This window comes from Sebastes fasciatus, chromosome 2 (genome assembly GCF_043250625.1).
Source record: "Sebastes fasciatus isolate fSebFas1 chromosome 2, fSebFas1.pri, whole genome shotgun sequence".
Lineage (NCBI taxonomy): Eukaryota > Metazoa > Chordata > Actinopteri > Perciformes > Sebastidae > Sebastes > Sebastes fasciatus.
This window is the reverse complement of record NC_133796.1, coordinates 28,812,138-28,829,653: the sequence shown is the minus strand read 5'-3', so window position 1 is coordinate 28,829,653 and position 17,516 is coordinate 28,812,138. Positions and strand designations below refer to the sequence as shown.

Genomic DNA, 17,516 nt, shown 5'->3' with positions numbered 1-17,516 from the left:
CCACAGTGTGTTTCTTCCTCATCAAGTTTCACTGTGCACAAAGAAATTGCAAATTGATTTATTTTATAATCTATGATGTGATGTTGTGAATCATTCTCAGCATACTTCATTTGACACAGTGAGACTGTAACACATCTTGATTCAATAGAAAAAGTGCATTCAAGATCTATAGTCTCAGTTCAAATTAGGACTTAATTTCAAGAAAAGACAACTTTGACCTCCATCGGATCCATGTTAAGCCCCAGATTCAGTTTGCTGTACACAGACGACAGATGTTGTCGTGCTTTGTCAAGCAGCCTTTGCAGTCATACAGTTTATTTGTGTTTTAGGTTTGGTATGATATTGTTTGTGTGCCCTGTAGAACTGAATTGATTTATCATTTAGTAGGGCTGTCAATCAATTAAAATATTTAATCGCAATTATTCGCATGATTGTCCATAGTTAATCACGATTAATCGCATATTAATCATTAATTATTTATGTGTTCAAAATGTACCTTAAAAGAAGATTTGTCAAGTATTTAATACTTTTATCAACATGGGAGTGGGCAAATATGCTGCTTTATGCAAATGTATGTATATATTTATTATTGGAAATCAATTAACAACACAAAGCAATGACAAATATTGTCCAGAAACCCTCACAGGTACTACATTTAGCATAACAAATATGCTCAAATCATAACATGGCAAACTCAAGCCAACAGGCAACAACAGCTGTCAGTGTGTCAGTGTGCTGACTTGCCTATGACTTGCCTCAAACTCCATGTGATTATCATAAAGTGGGCATGTCTGTAAAGGGGAGACTCGTGGGTACCCATAGAACCCATTTTCATTCACACGTCTTGAGGTCAGAGTTCAAGGGACCCCTTTGAAAATTGCCATGCCAGTTTTTCCTTGTCAAAATTTATCGTAAGTTTGGAGCGTTATTTAACCTCCTTCTCGACAAGCTAGTATGACATGGTTGGTACCAATGAGCTCCTTAGGTTTAAAAACCGAGCCCGCTACAACCTCCGAAAGATTGATTGCGTAAATGCGTTAAAGAAATTAGTGGCGTTAAAATAAATTTTGTTAACGCGTTATTATCATGTTAACTTTGACATCCCTATCATTTACATAATATTTCAAGGAAAAATGCCTCTCAAATGTGAATATTTGCTGCCTTTCTTTGTTAAATATGATAGTAAACTAAATATTTTTGGGTTTTTGACTGTTGGTTGAACAAAACAAGCAGAATGAAGACGTCACCTTGGGCTCTGGGGACAAAATAATTGTCAGACTAATTGACAAACAAAAATAATGGTTAGTTGCAGATAGTGTCTTGACATTTAGATCAAGATGTTGTGATAGTAAAAGAGCTCCTTGTATTAGCCACACTGTCTGCTGAGATGAAAAGGCAAACAGGGATAATCTGACTGACAGATAGGGTTCATTAATAAGGCGTGGGACATATGTGACCAGGGCGAGGTGGAGCTGGGATGAGAGCGAGGTCACAAGTGGGAAGCTGAAAGGAAGCGTGTGTGTGCTGACTCAACAGATGTGGAGCAGTCCGTCAGGAAAAGCCTCATATCTGGAAAAATAGATCAGCGAATGGAAACGGGCTAAAACAAACAGCCTGTTCCGGCTGATAGACGGATGAAAACGGTTACATGAGTTTAGATAAAAAATGTGCACATTGTGAACGTACTTCTGAATAAACTGAGTTAGTACTGTGTGCACATAAATTACATTTCCTTCCTTCTCTGTCTCTGGCTGTGTAAATAATACACCTACTCACTCTTTGTTGAGAGAAAAAAAAAACGAGGCCGTCAGGCAGGCTTGTCCAGGCAGCGCTGCCACCACCTGTGTGTGCTTCACACTTGAGAATACCTCATCCTGATAGCCTCCGGCAACACATGATGACACACCGTGTTCCTCATCACCCACATCCCCTGTCAAGCCACCCAAAGGTTTAACCACACACCCACAGAGGGAGAACATGGAGTGACTAAAGACCCAGTCATGTTGTTTTTGAGAGCCTTTTAGGGTACGATTCGGTAATTTGGTCAGCTGGCACTGGGTGCTCTGTAAACAGCACCCAGTCTGATTGTCTCACAGAACTGATATGGATGGGTGGCACCCTCATCGCAGCATCCTCTCTTTATCCTGTTGATGGACACAGGATGGCAGGAAGTGAGTCCTGCTGTTCAAATATGTTGCAAACCTCTGTCTGCATGCGGGTGGGATTTAGAGAGTGGTAGCTCTTTGTGCTGTTGGATGAAAGTCTTTCCTGGCGAGGTGAAAGAAAAGCTATTTTCAGTGCTAATTTGGTGAGGCTATCGAGACAGGAGACTGTCCACCTTGTTGGGCACAGCGGGGGAAACCTTCAGGAGTGGCTTGGTTCTGGATTAAATGTCAGAAGAATAAAGACACACACATCTCCTCCTATATAATGCCTCTTGACATGTTTGGAAGGAAAGACGATACAGTTTGCCAGCACACTGGCGTCACTTCTTTCATCTATCATTTAAGAGGATGATGTCATGTTTGAGCCACACATTCTCAGACAGGCGCTGTAACCTCAATGAACTGACTTCATGCATTTTTTGGCGAGGCCGAAGCACGAATAACGCCTTTGATATGTAAAAGCTGTAGTAATGGTTTTGGTTGATGTTCATAAAAACATTCCTCTTGGTAATTTGCTGATAAATGCACTGCTTCGGGCACGTGTTGTACTCTCTAAATGTTTTACTAACACACACACACGGTGGTCTGGAGAAGTCATCTTGAGACTGCAGTGATCCTCCGAGTTAGTGTCTATCCTGCTGAAGTGTCCTCGAGTGAGACACTCAGCCTCTAAATGCTCCAGTGGTGCAGTAAAGTGCCGCTTCCTGTCATGATCTATGTAGATGCTATAATGCTCCCTGGTATGTTAATAAACAAGTAGGACCTAAACCATTTTTCATCTGCAGGAAAAGTCTCAGCCGTCTGTGATTATAGATGTCTTCATGATGCAGCTCATGTCTCTGCGCCTGGTGCAAGTAATGAGGTCAATTTGTCATCCTCTCTTATTTAGTGCCTGATCATCGGAGGAGGCCCCTGTGGCCTGCGGACGGCCATTGAGCTCGCTTTGATGGGCGCCAAAGTGGTGGTGATCGAGAAGAGAGACTCCTTCTCGAGGAACAACGTGCTGCACCTCTGGCCCTACACCATTCATGACCTGCGGGGCCTCGGGGCCAAAAAGTTTTACGGCAAATTCTGCGCCGGGGCCATAGACCACATCAGTGAGTATCTGACTTCACAGAAACTAAACAGGCTGCCGGTTTTTGCTTTTTATGGTTACATCCAGTGGACCACAAATGGAGCTGATTGATTGATTCCAAAACCATTTCCAAGAGAGGGAAATGGATGAAGAAAGAACATTATGTATACTGTACTTCTGGAAAAATTATATGTTATATTATTAAATATGATATCATTACTCTGTCATTTATTTGAATATCGCTTGAGCATTGAGTCTTTTTAGTCATGCCTCAGTGCCGGCGATAGCCGTGGCCGGAGGCATTATGTTTTCGGGTTGTTGTCCGTATCGTCTCTTCTTGTGAACGCAATATCTCGGGAACGCCTAGTGGGAATTTCTTCAAATTGTTCAAAAACGTCCACTTGCACTCAAGGGTGAACTGGTTGGATTTTGGTGTTCAAAGGTCAAGGTCATTGTGACCTTACGTCCGTCCTATTCTCGTGATATCTCGGGGAACGCCTTGCGCAAATTTCTTCAAATTTGGCGCAAACGTCCACTTGGACTCAAGGATGAACTGATTAGATTTTAGTGGTCAAAGGTCACTGTGACCTCAAAAAACACGTTTTTGGCCATAACTCAAGAATTCATGTGCTAAATATGACAATGTCACACAAATGTCTAATAGGATAAAATGATTAAGTGATGACATTTCAGACAGACATGGATGTAAACTGCAACTTGTCTAGCTGGCAGAGGCATATAACCGCGAGGTGGTAATTCGAGTTCTTTCCAACATAACAACAAGAGGAGTGTTTTACACCTGTATGCAAATACTAATGTGTGTGTCTGTGTCTAACAGGCATTCAGAAGCTGCAGCTGGTCCTACTGAAGGTCGCCCTGATTGTTGCAGTGGAGTTTCACATCAATGTCGAGTTTGTCAAGCTGTTGGAGCCTCCAGAGGATCAGGAAAATGAAGGTATCCGTCCACACGTCCAAACAATAAATTAAAGCTCTGATCAGTCAGTGCGTTTTAGCAGCCTGGGCCGGCTTTTTGTAATTGTTTCGCCTCGATTTAGAAAAAAAAATCATAATTTGCGTTTTTTCTTATTGTGATGACTTTTGGATACCTGGAGCTTTATAACTTTACCAACAGTAGTTGCCATGATCTGAACAGAAAACAGCAGGAAATTAGTGCGGTACATGAGATTTTTGGTTCGTTGTTTACATTAATTTAAACTGTACTATTAACTATTTGGATCACGTACAGTTCATGGTTTGTAACAAGGTAACGTTAGCACTCATTTGGTGGTTGCTTAGCAACATATAAAATAAAAAGACGTAGCAAACGTGCTCTGTCTGATCAAGACCTAACAGTGCTTTTATATTCACCCTCTGGCAGCTGTTTTATGATCTGCAAGCTTTGGGAAGATGAGGAAATTTAAACAGCTGGAAACAACAACTGGGCCGTGAAGTAGGATGAGGTTGAGGAGTTTAATAGTGTGTAGAGACATCAGGCTGCATCTGTGTTTGTTAGATACTGCGTACCTTACTGTGTCCGTATTTACTCTCCTACTCTGTGGTTTGGCGCTCTGCCTCAAGGCTGGTCAGGCAGCAACGGACTTCTCATCCTGCAGTATTTAATTTCCTTGACAGCCACCAATAAACAGGAGACAAACATTGGCACTGATGTCGTTTTTCATCACATTTAGATGAGGTTAGCAGAGGTCAAGTATATTGCCTAACTTTCCTGGTTAGTGCTCAAATGTATGCCTGCTATATACCGCGCCCACCTATCACATTAATACCAGTGAATAAACATTGTTCCCTTTGTTTAAAACAAAATGTAGCGGTAATATCTTTTACTCATCTCTGACATTCAGCACTTCACATCGGACTATAGACTCTCAGGAAGAAAATATCTAACACGCTGTTGTCAGGTGTCGTCTCCTCAGCTGCAATATCTACACACCGATAACAACGAGAGCCTTGCCTAAATTTAGACACAAACTTATCCCTCCTGTTCTGCTGTGACGGACTTAGCTGTGCCCTTGACATCATGGAATGCATTTTCCACATGGTGATATAACACAACAAACTGCCAAGCTGTTACCGTGCTGGTCTCACACTCCTGCAACATCAACGCTGTGTACTTCAAATGGCTAATATTAAATCTGAAACAATGTTTTGTTATTAAGTCAAGTTTGCAGGTCAGATGCAGTGGACTTGAACATGACATGAAAATCTATGACATTCATGCATTTTACCAAAGAGTGTAGAAGCAAAGAGGCGAAACCTCGGTGCTTTGTTCGCCATTTTGGACTGAAAACGCCAATGAGTCAATTAACTTCCCAATACGAACACTTAAATATCCCTCACTTAAAATAATTATGTCCTAAAAGTTGTAAAATTAACTAAACAGCATAATGAACATGCATCAGACCCACAGGACTGCACCGCCCTGCATGTTCATATGACATATCCTGCTAGCTGTATGGTGCTATAATAATGAATATATTGGCTGTAATTGATCACTTTTATTATCTTATAATACACCCATGGGCTGTATGCTGTAAGTCTGTACCGTGGTGGATGTATTAACGTCTCTGTTCCCAAACAACCGGCTATCGGCCAGTAGCTAGTAGAGCTAGTAGCATGACATAAACAGAATTTAATGTAGTTGTTGGCTACTTACTAACATGCAGGGCAAAAGCACAGGACACAACCTCTTATACATTCATAGTCTGCGGTCTATTGGACATCGATTTTGGAGGTCCTTGACATGAAAAAGATTGAGACTTCTCTCGAAGTTTTATAAGTTGATATTCTATGTGCTGATTGTTCTGTGGAGTACAGCACAAAGGGAATATTTCTAGGATTTATATTATGTGTCTTAATCTTCCTCTGTCTTTGTTTCCGTCTCTCAGGGGTTGGGTGGAGGGCTGCAATCCGACCTGCTGATCACCCCGTGGCTAACTTTGAGTTTGACGTCGTGGTCGGGGCTGACGGACGCAGGAACACTCTGGAAGGTGAGAAGACGGCAAACAAAAGGGGCGAACAGTACAGATGCCTCAAGGATGTACTTCACTTTGTTCACATAGATATAATGTTACCTGTGCAACCTGATCAAGGAAATGACAATCTGTGAGCCAAATATACATTTTCCCACCAGCAACATCCAAAGCACAGGGATGGAGCCTACTGTCGCTCTCAAATTTACATGTTTCTTGAAACATGGAGTTTATTTAATACTTCCTGGTGCTGTTAAATGTCAGTTAAGAAACTCACAAAATGCAAATTTGTCATTTCAATTACTTCTGTCATATAGTATATGTGAATATATTTGTAATTAAAAAGGTTGTTCATGTTCATGTCTTTGTATTATTGTGAAAATCTCTGAAGCATCACGTGGAACAAGAAGTCACGTTTTAGAGTTGATAAAACCCAGCACACCTTCTGTTTACTGGATACCATTTCTCTCACTTTGAATAACCTCTACTGCGTTATTTTCCGTTGTTAAGCTATAAATGAAACTCACCTTTTGTAAACTTGCATGAAGCCACTGATCTCTCCCAGTGGGAGAGGTTATACATGAAACACTGTACATAAATAGAGCAGAGCTTGGGCTCGGTGCAGCAGCTGATGTAATCATGCTGGACTCTCTCAATCTCTCCGTCTAACTGTTTCGGTATCGCTCCTAAAAATGCTGTCATCTAACAACCAATTCGCATCAGATGCTTATTCCTAAAAAGGGCATTTTTGGTTCAGGACAAGACGTTTAGCTCATTCTTCAATTATGATGAAGCCTGGGGGGAATGATTTTCCCCTGCAGTCAGCCTGCTTTTGTGGCCTAGCTACAGTAACACAATCAGAGCTAAATACAATCAGATCTGCGTTGCAGGGAAGAGACCGAGAGGGGAAAAGCTCCCCTGTGATTTTAACACTGACAGTATGGACGAGTTGTAACACAAGTTCAGACGTTTTTCTTCTGACCCCCAAAAAGTACTTTCACTGTCTCATATAACACATTTTCTTTTCCTTACTGCACTCACAGCTTATGAATTAGTGACATTTTTGCTGGTTTGAAAAGGTAATATGAAAATCTACCAGTAAAACGTTGAACCTTAGTGTCTACTTGATGTCTGCTTGAGTGTTTTGATTTTTTGTGCGGGACATATAAAGTTAACATTGAAAGAACCCCTTGAATTTTGTTTCATGTGTCCCTGGTTTTGTCTTTCAAAATATCTGAAATAGACAGATGTCAAAAGGACTATTTTCTTGTTCAGTATTGCAAAGCATCCATTGAATCATATTCCTTGAATAAATGAATAAAATAAAAGTTCTTACTCTTAAACCTTAAAGTAAATTCTTAATAAAATGAAAGAGTGTTTAATGATATGGGTGTTTTACAAGTGGCCCTTTACTGCTACACTTGCAATTCTGAAGGTTAATCAAGCAAAAGGCATTTAACTTCGATGACAGCATTTAATTCCTGGTGCTTTTTACAATCCGCGGTCTTTTGTTCCCTCGGCTATATAAAGGCTCACCTTGGTAAGCTGCCTCTTATCCTAAAATAACTGCCTTGTAATTATGGTTTAAGGCTAGATTTCCTTTGGTTTTAACAGACGAGCCGATAGTACTGGTTGGCTTGGGAAGATCAACATCCCTTCTTTTTTTAAACTCGTTATCTGACTTTGTCTTTTTCTCTCTCAGGTTTCAAAAGGAAGGAGTTCAGGGGGAAGCTGGCGATCGCCATCACAGCCAACTTTGTCAACAGGAACACTACTGCAGAGGCCAAAGTAGAGGAGATCAGCGGCGTGGCGTTCATCTTCAACCAGAAGTTCTTTCTTGACCTCAAAGAGGAAGCGGGTGAGAGAGGAGCTCAGTCAAACCGCCTCACTGTGGTGTTAGCTGGCATGGAGAGGAATTAGACATTGATGGGTTTGAGTGTGTCACATCAAATTTGCCACATTGGTGCTTTAAAATTTGTATTCTCAAACCATATCATTTGTTGCAGGTATCGATCTGGAGAACATCGTATACTACAGGGACAACACGCATTACTTTGTCATGACTGCCAAGAAACAGAGCCTGCTGGACAAGGGAGTCGTCATTAATGTAAGCAGAACATGCGTTCAGGGATCCATTGTGTCCTTTTTTCACTGTCTTATTATTATTTTCCCTTTTATTTTTTGAAAAATAGTTATTCACAGCTAATTTTCAGCGTATTTTAGTTTTTTTTATAATAATAAACGTTAAGGTAGGGAGATAAATAGCATGGCAGCCAATAAAAGCCTGATAATCAGAATTAATTGCTATTTTATTTCATTTAATTATTCTATTTAAATGTTCAAAATTGTTGGAGATGTAGGCAGCACTTCAGAGGTCTAGAACCAGGTTAGTTGTGTACATTTCAGTATATCATGTCCACAACCTGTACTCATAAAAGTCTTTTTGTATATCTAAATGCATAATATAACAAAAATGATTTCACTTCTGTGTGCAGCCATACCAAAAAAGCCCTCTAAGGGAACAGATCATAAAGAAAATAATCTCTGTCTTTTAGAACTGCTAAACTCAGACTTACTCAGTTTGAACTCCCCTTGACTGTCTTGCTTCTGTTCGACAGGATTACATAGACACCGAAATGCTGCTGTGCAGTGAAAATGTCAACCAGGAAGCTCTTCTGTGCTACGCCCGAGAAGCTGCTGACTTTGGCACCAACTACCAACTTCCCACGCTGGATTTTGCCATGAACCACTGCGGGCAGCCAGATGTAGCAATGTTTGACTTCACAAATATGTACGCCTCTGAGAACGCTGCTCTGGTCAGGGAGAGATATGGACACCAGTTGCTGGTAGCACTGGTTGGCGACAGTCTGCTAGAGGTAAGGAAGGCCTCCTGGGAAAAGAAGCTGTTACACAATCTGGCAGTCCTGTTTTGCTGTAGATGCTGTATGGGTGTAGAGTCTGAGTGGGGAGACAGGGGTCCTTTGTCTCTTGTATACAAACTCATCCTTGATGAAGATGTTGCCAGTAGTCACACAGTTGAGCACGGGGATAATTGTGGTGGTCCTCAAGCACACAGAGACAATCACTACATTTAGAAAGATGTTAAAGATAGCTGTACGGACGTGTGCAAGCTGATCTCATGGATGTAGCGTTGGAGGCGATGCCCCGTTCATTCCTATGAAAGTTGCTCAGTGGCGCATGAAGAAATAAAAGTTTGACTTCTGCATCCACGGGTCTATAGAGCAGGCGGAGTAAGGTTTCCTTTTACCCCGTCTCCCAACAGCTCGGTCTGGGTCTCATTCACATGAACAGGGGAAGGGAAATAACTCTGGATTTGGCTATTAGTGCATTTTACAACTTTTAGGACCTAATGATTTAAATAAGGGCTATTCAAGTGTTCGTACTGGGGAGTTGATTTACCTCAAGAAAAATAATATCCGCTGAATTACAGGCATCTCTTTCCTAATGTAAGTCTATGGGAAAAAGTATTTTTGGGCCCAATGGCATCACGTGACGAAAGTTGAAGTACCACTGTTTGGCTACGACAAAGATTAGCTCAATGCCCGGCGCTCTTCCTGAGGTTTGGCTGATCTTCACAGTTGCACAGTCATTATTAATTAAATAAATGTTCAAAGTCTGATAGTCAGCGTTTTGATCTGTGACCTTTCAAAGCAAAACATGGCTAAAAGAGCACCAAAAAAAACCTCTACAGTCTTTTTCGAAATGTTGATGTTGTTTTGTCTCCTCACATACGCTGACACACAATTATATTCATATATTTGTTATGTGTTCCTGTGCAGCCCTTCTGGCCCATGGGGACGGGTTGCGCCAGAGGCTTCCTGGCTGCCCTTGACACAGCCTGGATGGTAAAGAGCTGGGCTGAGGGTCGGACAGCTCTGGAGGTGTTGGCAGAGAGGTACACACACACACACCCACACACACACCGTGTATGTTTGAGACATATACAGTGTATATGTAAGTGTATGTTTGCATATTTACGTCATTCAGTACCGCTAAGTATTGTGTGTTTAGACACAGTCTGAATAATCACTGCCACTACCACTGCCTGTGATAGAAATGACACCACGTATCTTGCTCTATGTTTCTTTGTGTTTCTATAGGGAGAGTATTTACAGGCTACTTCCACAGACAACAACTGAAAACATTGCCAAAAACTTTGACCAGTACACCTCAGACCCTGGGACGCGATACCCCAACCTCAACTCCTCTTGTGTCAGACCTCACCAGGTTAGATAGAGGGATTTTGTCTAACAAATATACACAACTTCTTGAGTGTCTTGATTGTAATCATTCTGCCTTCCCTCCCTGTTTCAGGTGCGTCACTTGTACGTCAGCGGAGAGCTGAATTCCTGCTCTCTGGAGCGTTCTGCTACCATACGCCGGCCCGTCAATCTCTGCAGACGAGGTGAGTCTAACTAGAACTGACAGATTCCTGTTGTGTTGTATTATTTATAGTAATAATCTGACTGGTTATTAACAGTGTCCACTCCGCTGTTACTTTGAAAGGATCCTCATATGACCAACACTGAACAACACAAAGCTATGAAGAAAGAGCCGCCGGGTTGTAGAAAGAACAAACACAGTTAGCTCGCTCTACAAGTGTCCCTGTTTAAAATCACCCAGTGTTTATACGGAAAAAATATTTTGAAATGCAAACGGTATGCACGTATCCTGATAATGTGTAGGGCTGTCCCGAATACCATTTTTTGGGCTTCGAAGCTTCAATGAGAAATATTCGAAGGTATTTGAAGCTTCGGTACAGCGCCGCTGCCTCACTAATGTACACACACGCACATCTACACATAAAAAACGATGATATCCGTCTGAGAATAACTAATAATAATAATTAATCTTGAATATGAATAGTGAATAATGTTGTGGGATTTTTCCTTATTTCATGTGCTATTTTTGGATCTACACATTATTTTTACATACTAAAAAAAACGAATCATTCGAATACTGATTTGGAGGTTAATTACCATGGCAACGGTCGCAGCTTCGAAGCACTCGGGTCAGCCCTAATAATATGTATATTAGGCAGAAAGTAAACTTTCGTCTTCATTTGTAGCATTATTTAATTATAGTGCTGCATAGCTCAGAATAGGATCATGTTTGTACTGGGAACTAAGCGTAAAGACAGAAGCTCTACATGCTGAGCTGAGCTGTTCAACTGAAGTAACTTGAGTCACTCATCAAAGGCAGCGAGGACGTACATGTCCAGACAAAAAAATTATAAAGATGTGCACATACCTCAGAACCATTTCTATCATGACCTTATTTACTGGCACGCCTTGTGTTGGTCCCTGCTTGTGACATCATATCCTCTTCAACTTCCTGGGGCTCTAAGTGGGAGATTTTCTAACACAGGAATGTTAGAAGAAGTTATTTGAGGAATTGCAGTGTTTTATTGAAAAATCTAACTTAACCACGTTTCTGTTGTAGAGTCGGAGATCAGACCGGCGAGGCTTCTTACCTGGTGCCAGAAACAGACCGAGGGCTACAGGAATGTGATGATTACAGACTTGACGTCTTCTTGGAAAAGTGGCATGGCCCTCTGCGCCCTCATCCACAGGTTCAAACCCCAGCTGATGTACGTAATCAGATGATATCACTACTAGCCCGCAGCGCTGCACCTTTCCATTTAAAACCAGCATCGTTGACATCATCTTATTTTGTAACAACGCGACGTGAGCAAGTTCATTTCTTATGGGTGTATTAAAGCTGCAGGAGGCAGTATATTTTTTACATCATTGGGCAAAAGTTCCATAATAACCTTTCAGCATATTGTAATTCAAGTGTTCTGAGAGATAACTAGACTTCTGCACCTCCTCATGGCTCTGTTTTCAGGCTTTAGAAAATCTAGCCCGTGACAGGAGACTTTGGCCAATCACAGGTCATTTCAGAGAAAGAGAGAGAGCGTTCCTATTGGCTGTGCTCTAGCTGGTGGCCGGTGCTTGGTGTTTCCTCAACAGAAACAGTACACTAAAAGATGTTTCTGAAAATGTTTTAGGAGAGAAATAGGCATTACAGTAACAGAATCTTGATTCATATTTGATCAGCGCTGCCTAGTTTGACCGTTGGATCGGAGTTTGCGACTGATTGACAGCTGCTCATAGACGGCAAGGCTCCAGCTCGGCTCTGACTGGTTGTTTTCCTCCGATCTGTGAAATCCTGCAGATGCCGTTAAGAGCACCGGGGGATTTTTTTTCAGACTACTTGTCTCATGCACTACTGTCAGGATATAGTGACCATTTATAACTTTTTTAAATCATATTTGCTCCATTTCTACCCATTGCAGCTTTAAATATGCTGGCATGAGAGCAACTATTTGATCTACGTGTGTGTTTTCTCCTGCGCTCTCTACCTCCTCACAACTTTTAAGCACTCAGCCCTTTTTAAAAGTGCTGATAGATGTGAAGAAGACTTCATATATAGCTGCAGACATAGGAGGTTTTAGAGAGCAGCTATATACATTTCACACATTTTTACCAAAGGCCATTTTGTCAGTGAGATTATCACCTCCACTGAAATAAACAAACATAATTGTTCTGGTGTCTGTATTAATGTGGATCCTCCAAAAATGATTATTATTGAGTAGTATTTAAGTCTAAATGATCTAGGGCTGCCCCCTCTTAGTCGATTAGTCGAATAATTGTTGTTTTGGTCTCGGTCGACTACGATTTCTTGAGTCGATTCGTCATTTTTTATGATTTTCTTTCACGCTGAATGACTTATTTCCAAGAAACTCATGAGCACATCTCTGGTAAACACAAGATTTAAAGTGGTGCTTTTGTGTGATTCTTTGTGGAGAAACTACAGATCTGTTGATTAAATCAACTAATCGATTAGTCGACAAAATCGTACGAGTGTTAGTCGACTAGGAATTTCTTTGGTCGAGGACAGCCCTAAACATAATGGTCCTTTCGGTCTGTTGATCTGGAGCTGTGGAGAAAAACAACTCATGCGGGACTTTGTGTGCTTTAGTACCCACTTATAGGACAAAGTCCTCCTAAAAAACGGACTGTACCTTAGTTTCCACTTTTTAGGGCTAGTCTGCCTTTCATGGCATGGAATTAGCCAACGCAACTGTAGATTAGTGCATTTACAAATCTAATTATATCCTCTCACTCTTTAATTATTGCCTTCATACCTCGCCACATGCCACTACAATTTCATGTGGTCCTGTAAGTTTCCAGGAACCACTGGCATTTTCCCCCCTTCCCTCCTCCATATGCATGCCTGTCAGCAGAGCAGACTGCAGAGAGTTGAGCAGGTTCGTAGAAAAGAAAGAAAGGCGTAAAGAGCGAGCCTCTGAATTTACAGAATAACACCAAAGTTTGTGTGTGCTGTTGCTAGGTTACTGCCCCCTCCTTTACATTATTTCTGATGGTGTCTGCACACCGTCAGTGTAGGTGAAGACGTCAGTGCATTTTTTTCTCCCATTAGAAGTAATTTGCTGTCATTTTCTCCTGAAATATGAGTTCTTCTGCAGGGAGTTAAGTTTCTGTGTGAAGTCATTCCATTGTGCTTACGGTAACTGTTTTCATATCAGCGTGCATATTATCTTACAGTCAGTCATCTCACACCTACATGAAACGAAAGTCAGGAAATAATCCCTTTAAGAATCTCAGTTACAAACCTTACTGTTACATTCCTGTCTCATTATTCAGGGCATCTTAAATGGTTATGATACTGGAAGTCTGCCTTTTAGAAACAATAAGAAATATGTTCAAAGAAAATCTAATCAAATACACCTCATTGTGTTGCATTGAAGAGTGATCAGTGGGAAACAGACAGGAGTAAATGGTCTCACACTGAAAACTGAAACCCTGCTATAGGCTGACACAGTAACTATATAGTTTTCCCAGCTGTTTTGCCGTGACATATGTACTCTGAATCTTTTTTTATGACTTTCCTCTTACTCAAGCCACCATTACTGTCTGTTTCCATCAGAGAGTTTGACTCGTTAAACGAGGAAGACCACTCCGCAAACCTCCAGCTGGCTTTTGACATCAGTGAGCGTGAATTTGGGATCAAATCCTTCACATCTGTGAAGGAGCTGAGTGACGATCAGCAGCTGGATAAGACCAGGATGATCACCTACCTGTCCAAGTTCTACGAGCTGTTCCGTGGCACACCTCTACCTGCCTCAGGTACTCTACTCTGCTCTACTCTACTCTACTCTGCTCTATTATACTCTACTCTACTCTACTCTACTCTACTCTACTCTACTCTACTCTGCTCTACTCTATTATACTTTACTCTACTCTGCTCTATTATACTCTACTCTGCTCTATTATACTCTACTCTACTCTACTCTACTCTGCTCTACTCTATTATACTCTACTCTGCTCTACTCTATTATACTCTGCTCTACTGTACTCTACTCTACTCTATTCTACTCCATTCTACTCTACTTTACTCTGCTCTACTGTACTCTACTCTATTATACTCTAATGTACTGTACTCTACTCTTATTATACTCTACTGTACCCTACTTTACTCTGCCCTACTCTACTTTATGCTACTTTACTTTACTCTACTTAACTCTACTCCACTGTACTGTACTCTACTTTACGCTACTCTACGCTACTTGGCTCTACCGTACTCTACTCTACTTTATGTTTCTCTACTTTACGTTACTCTGCTCTACTTTACTCTACTCTACTCCACTGTACTCTGCTCTACTTTACGCTACTCTACACTACTCTACACTACTTCACTGTACTCTACTCTACTTTATGCTACTTTACTCTACTCTACTCTACTTAACGCTACTCTACTCATATTTATGCAAGTCTACTCTGCTCTACTTTATGCTATTCTACTCTACTCCACATTACTCTACTCTACTTTATGCTACTTTACTTTACTGTACTCTACTTTACGCTACTCTACTCTATTCCACTGTAGTCTACTCTACTTTATGCTACTCTACTTTACACCATTTACTCCACTGTACTGTACTCCACTTTATGCAACTCTACTCTGCTTTACTTTACGTTACTCAACTCTACTCCACTGTACTCTACTTTATGCTACTTTACGCTATTCTACTCTATGCTACTCTACTTTACTCTATTCCACTGTACTGTGATCTATTTTATGCAACTCTACTCTGCTCTACTTTACACTACTCTACTCCATTCCATTTGACTCTAATTGACTTGATTCTACTCTACTTGACTGGACTTTACTTTTCTCTACTCTGCTCTATTGTAATCTACTCTGCAGTTATAAACACTGAAGCCTGTTGTTAATAAAACTGTTTTTGTCCTCTTCTTTGTTTCTGGTCTTCATCTTCTTCACTCTGTTTTATGATTAAAATACGAACAAACAACCACAAAAATACAGAAATACAGAAATGACTGTGAGAGAGAATGTATTAAATTTCATTTGGTTTCTCGTAAAAATGTGTGTATTGTGCCGTGCTACTAGTCAAGTGTAGTGGCATGAGAGGAATGTGTATTTGTACCAGAGCTGTGGACGGCTGTAGTCTGAGAGTCTTGACAACGTGAAGACAGCGGCCTGTCTCTACTGAGGGATATTTAATGCGTACCTACAGTATACCTAGTTGTTTTATTCAACGTCAGCCAACCATTTACCTTCCTCTGACATCCAGCTGAGTGATTCAATAAGGCTTTATTTTTTCAGTAGAACATTTCTCTACACAAATACAATGGCTCTCTTTTTTTTTCCAGACCACTCATAGAACTTTCCTAATCTATATGATCATTATTCATTGATATTATCTGACATTTATGGCTGTGCACTGTGGAAACTATGAAAACTGTAATGCAGCCATGTGTTATACTGCAGGTTCCAGAGGAGTGGATGAAAACAATGAAGATTATCCATCTAAGGAAGTCAGAAGTAATAATAATGTGCTTAATCTTGCACTGCCCAGGAAACGGGTCCCAAAGGTAACTCCCCACTGAAATGTTTCAATCTGATGTGCTAAATACAACAAGTTGACTCTCTCTTTGATTCATCTTATACACATACAGCATGTCATTTTTAAATGAGTTTTAAAGGGGCAATACATTCAATAACCTTGTGAGATTTTCTGTAGACATTTTTGGCTTGAAACTCCCCACCTTTTGACTGTTGGATATTCAGTCTTATTTCCTTGTGTTTTTCAGGATGAAAAGAAGTCAGACGGTTCAGATCCCATTTACAAAAGAAGGCGGAAATTCTGCAGTTATCTGGAGGAGGTTTGTTGTTAAGCTACCTACTAGGGCTGTCCTCGACCAGAGAAATTCTTAGTTGACTAACACTCATACGATTTTGACGACTATTCGATTAGTTGAATTTAATGGACAGATCTGTAGTTTCTCTACAAAGAATCACATAAAAGCACCACTTTAAATCCCGTGTTTACCAGAAATGTGCTCATAAGTTTCATGGAAATTGTCATTCAGTCATTCAGCATTAAAAAAAACTGACTAATTGTCTAAAGAAATCTTAGTCGACGAAGACCAAAACAACCGATTAGTTTACTAATTGACTAAGAGGGGGCAGCCCTCCAACTTTTTGTAATTTCAAACTCAACTACTATTTAAAAAAAGCCTGTTGATATAATAGGATCTTGTCTGTTTTCCGTCTCTCGTTAGGCTACCAATCTGTCCAGTAATGGCTCCGCAGTGCGAGAGGACAGAGAGCCCAAGGAAAACAAAGTGCGCTCAATGGCTTCTCAGTTGCTGGCCAAGTTTGAAAGCACACCCAGCTACACCGCCCGGAAAACACAGGTAAAAATACACAACAGTGTTTTCAATATACTCCCAAGAGTTTTATTTTATATTATTGTGGTAGGACTACGGTTTTCATTGTCGTCCTGTAATATACTGTATGTATGTACAGTATCTATTGATCTACAGACAAACACTTTGTACATCTGCCTGTATATAGTTAAAATGGCTATTTGCCTTCTTCATGAATATGTTTTAAATTTCCTTTGTCGTGAGCTAGAGCTCTGACTGTGGTCTGCGGTTTTAATTGGACAAAACTTTCCTTTTGCTAATGCTACAAACAAAGTCTTCTCTTGTCTGTTGTTTCCAGCATTTACTCCTTTCAGCCTTTTTTATTTCTGTGACTTTTTATTAACCGTCTTCCAAACCTCTCTGCAAAATCTCAGTCAGACTGCGAGAGGTCCTCTCTGCTGCAAACTCTTGACCTGGCTGAGAGTCTTCACATTAAACTCAGGCCTCCGGTCCCACCTAAACCTCCTCCTGAGACGCAGGTAGTCTGGAGCCGCCAGACGGCGGTTAA

General features: G+C 40.8%; 1 protein-coding gene across 10 annotated transcripts in view; it reads left to right on the top strand.

The window, feature by feature from the left end:
• The window catches only part of mical2a (microtubule associated monooxygenase, calponin and LIM domain containing 2a), a 46,195-nt gene that overhangs the window by 14,744 nt on the left and 13,935 nt on the right, over positions 1 to 17,516 (top strand). For 6 of the 10 annotated variants that reach the window (XM_074617453.1, XM_074617462.1, XM_074617470.1 and 3 more), the window contains exons 3-17: positions 3,055 to 3,262; positions 4,079 to 4,195; positions 6,144 to 6,245; positions 7,930 to 8,085; positions 8,234 to 8,334; positions 8,846 to 9,103; positions 10,028 to 10,143; positions 10,349 to 10,475; positions 10,563 to 10,653; positions 11,691 to 11,838; positions 14,202 to 14,401; positions 16,068 to 16,171; positions 16,391 to 16,462; positions 16,862 to 16,996; positions 17,383 to 17,487. In XM_074617453.1, coding sequence (XP_074473554.1) covers positions 3,055 to 3,262; positions 4,079 to 4,195; positions 6,144 to 6,245; positions 7,930 to 8,085; positions 8,234 to 8,334; positions 8,846 to 9,103; positions 10,028 to 10,143; positions 10,349 to 10,475; positions 10,563 to 10,653; positions 11,691 to 11,838; positions 14,202 to 14,401; positions 16,068 to 16,171; positions 16,391 to 16,462; positions 16,862 to 16,996; positions 17,383 to 17,487 — 2,040 coding nt within the window. Of the gene's footprint in view, positions 1 to 3,054; positions 3,263 to 4,078; positions 4,202 to 4,536; positions 4,900 to 6,143; positions 6,246 to 7,929; positions 8,086 to 8,233; positions 8,335 to 8,845; positions 9,104 to 10,027; positions 10,144 to 10,348; positions 10,476 to 10,562; positions 10,654 to 11,690; positions 11,839 to 14,201; positions 14,402 to 16,067; positions 16,172 to 16,390; positions 16,463 to 16,861; positions 16,997 to 17,382; positions 17,488 to 17,516 lie in introns of those variants that run through there. The other 4 variants (XM_074617488.1, XM_074617438.1, XM_074617497.1 and 1 more) reach the window with 2 other exon arrangements.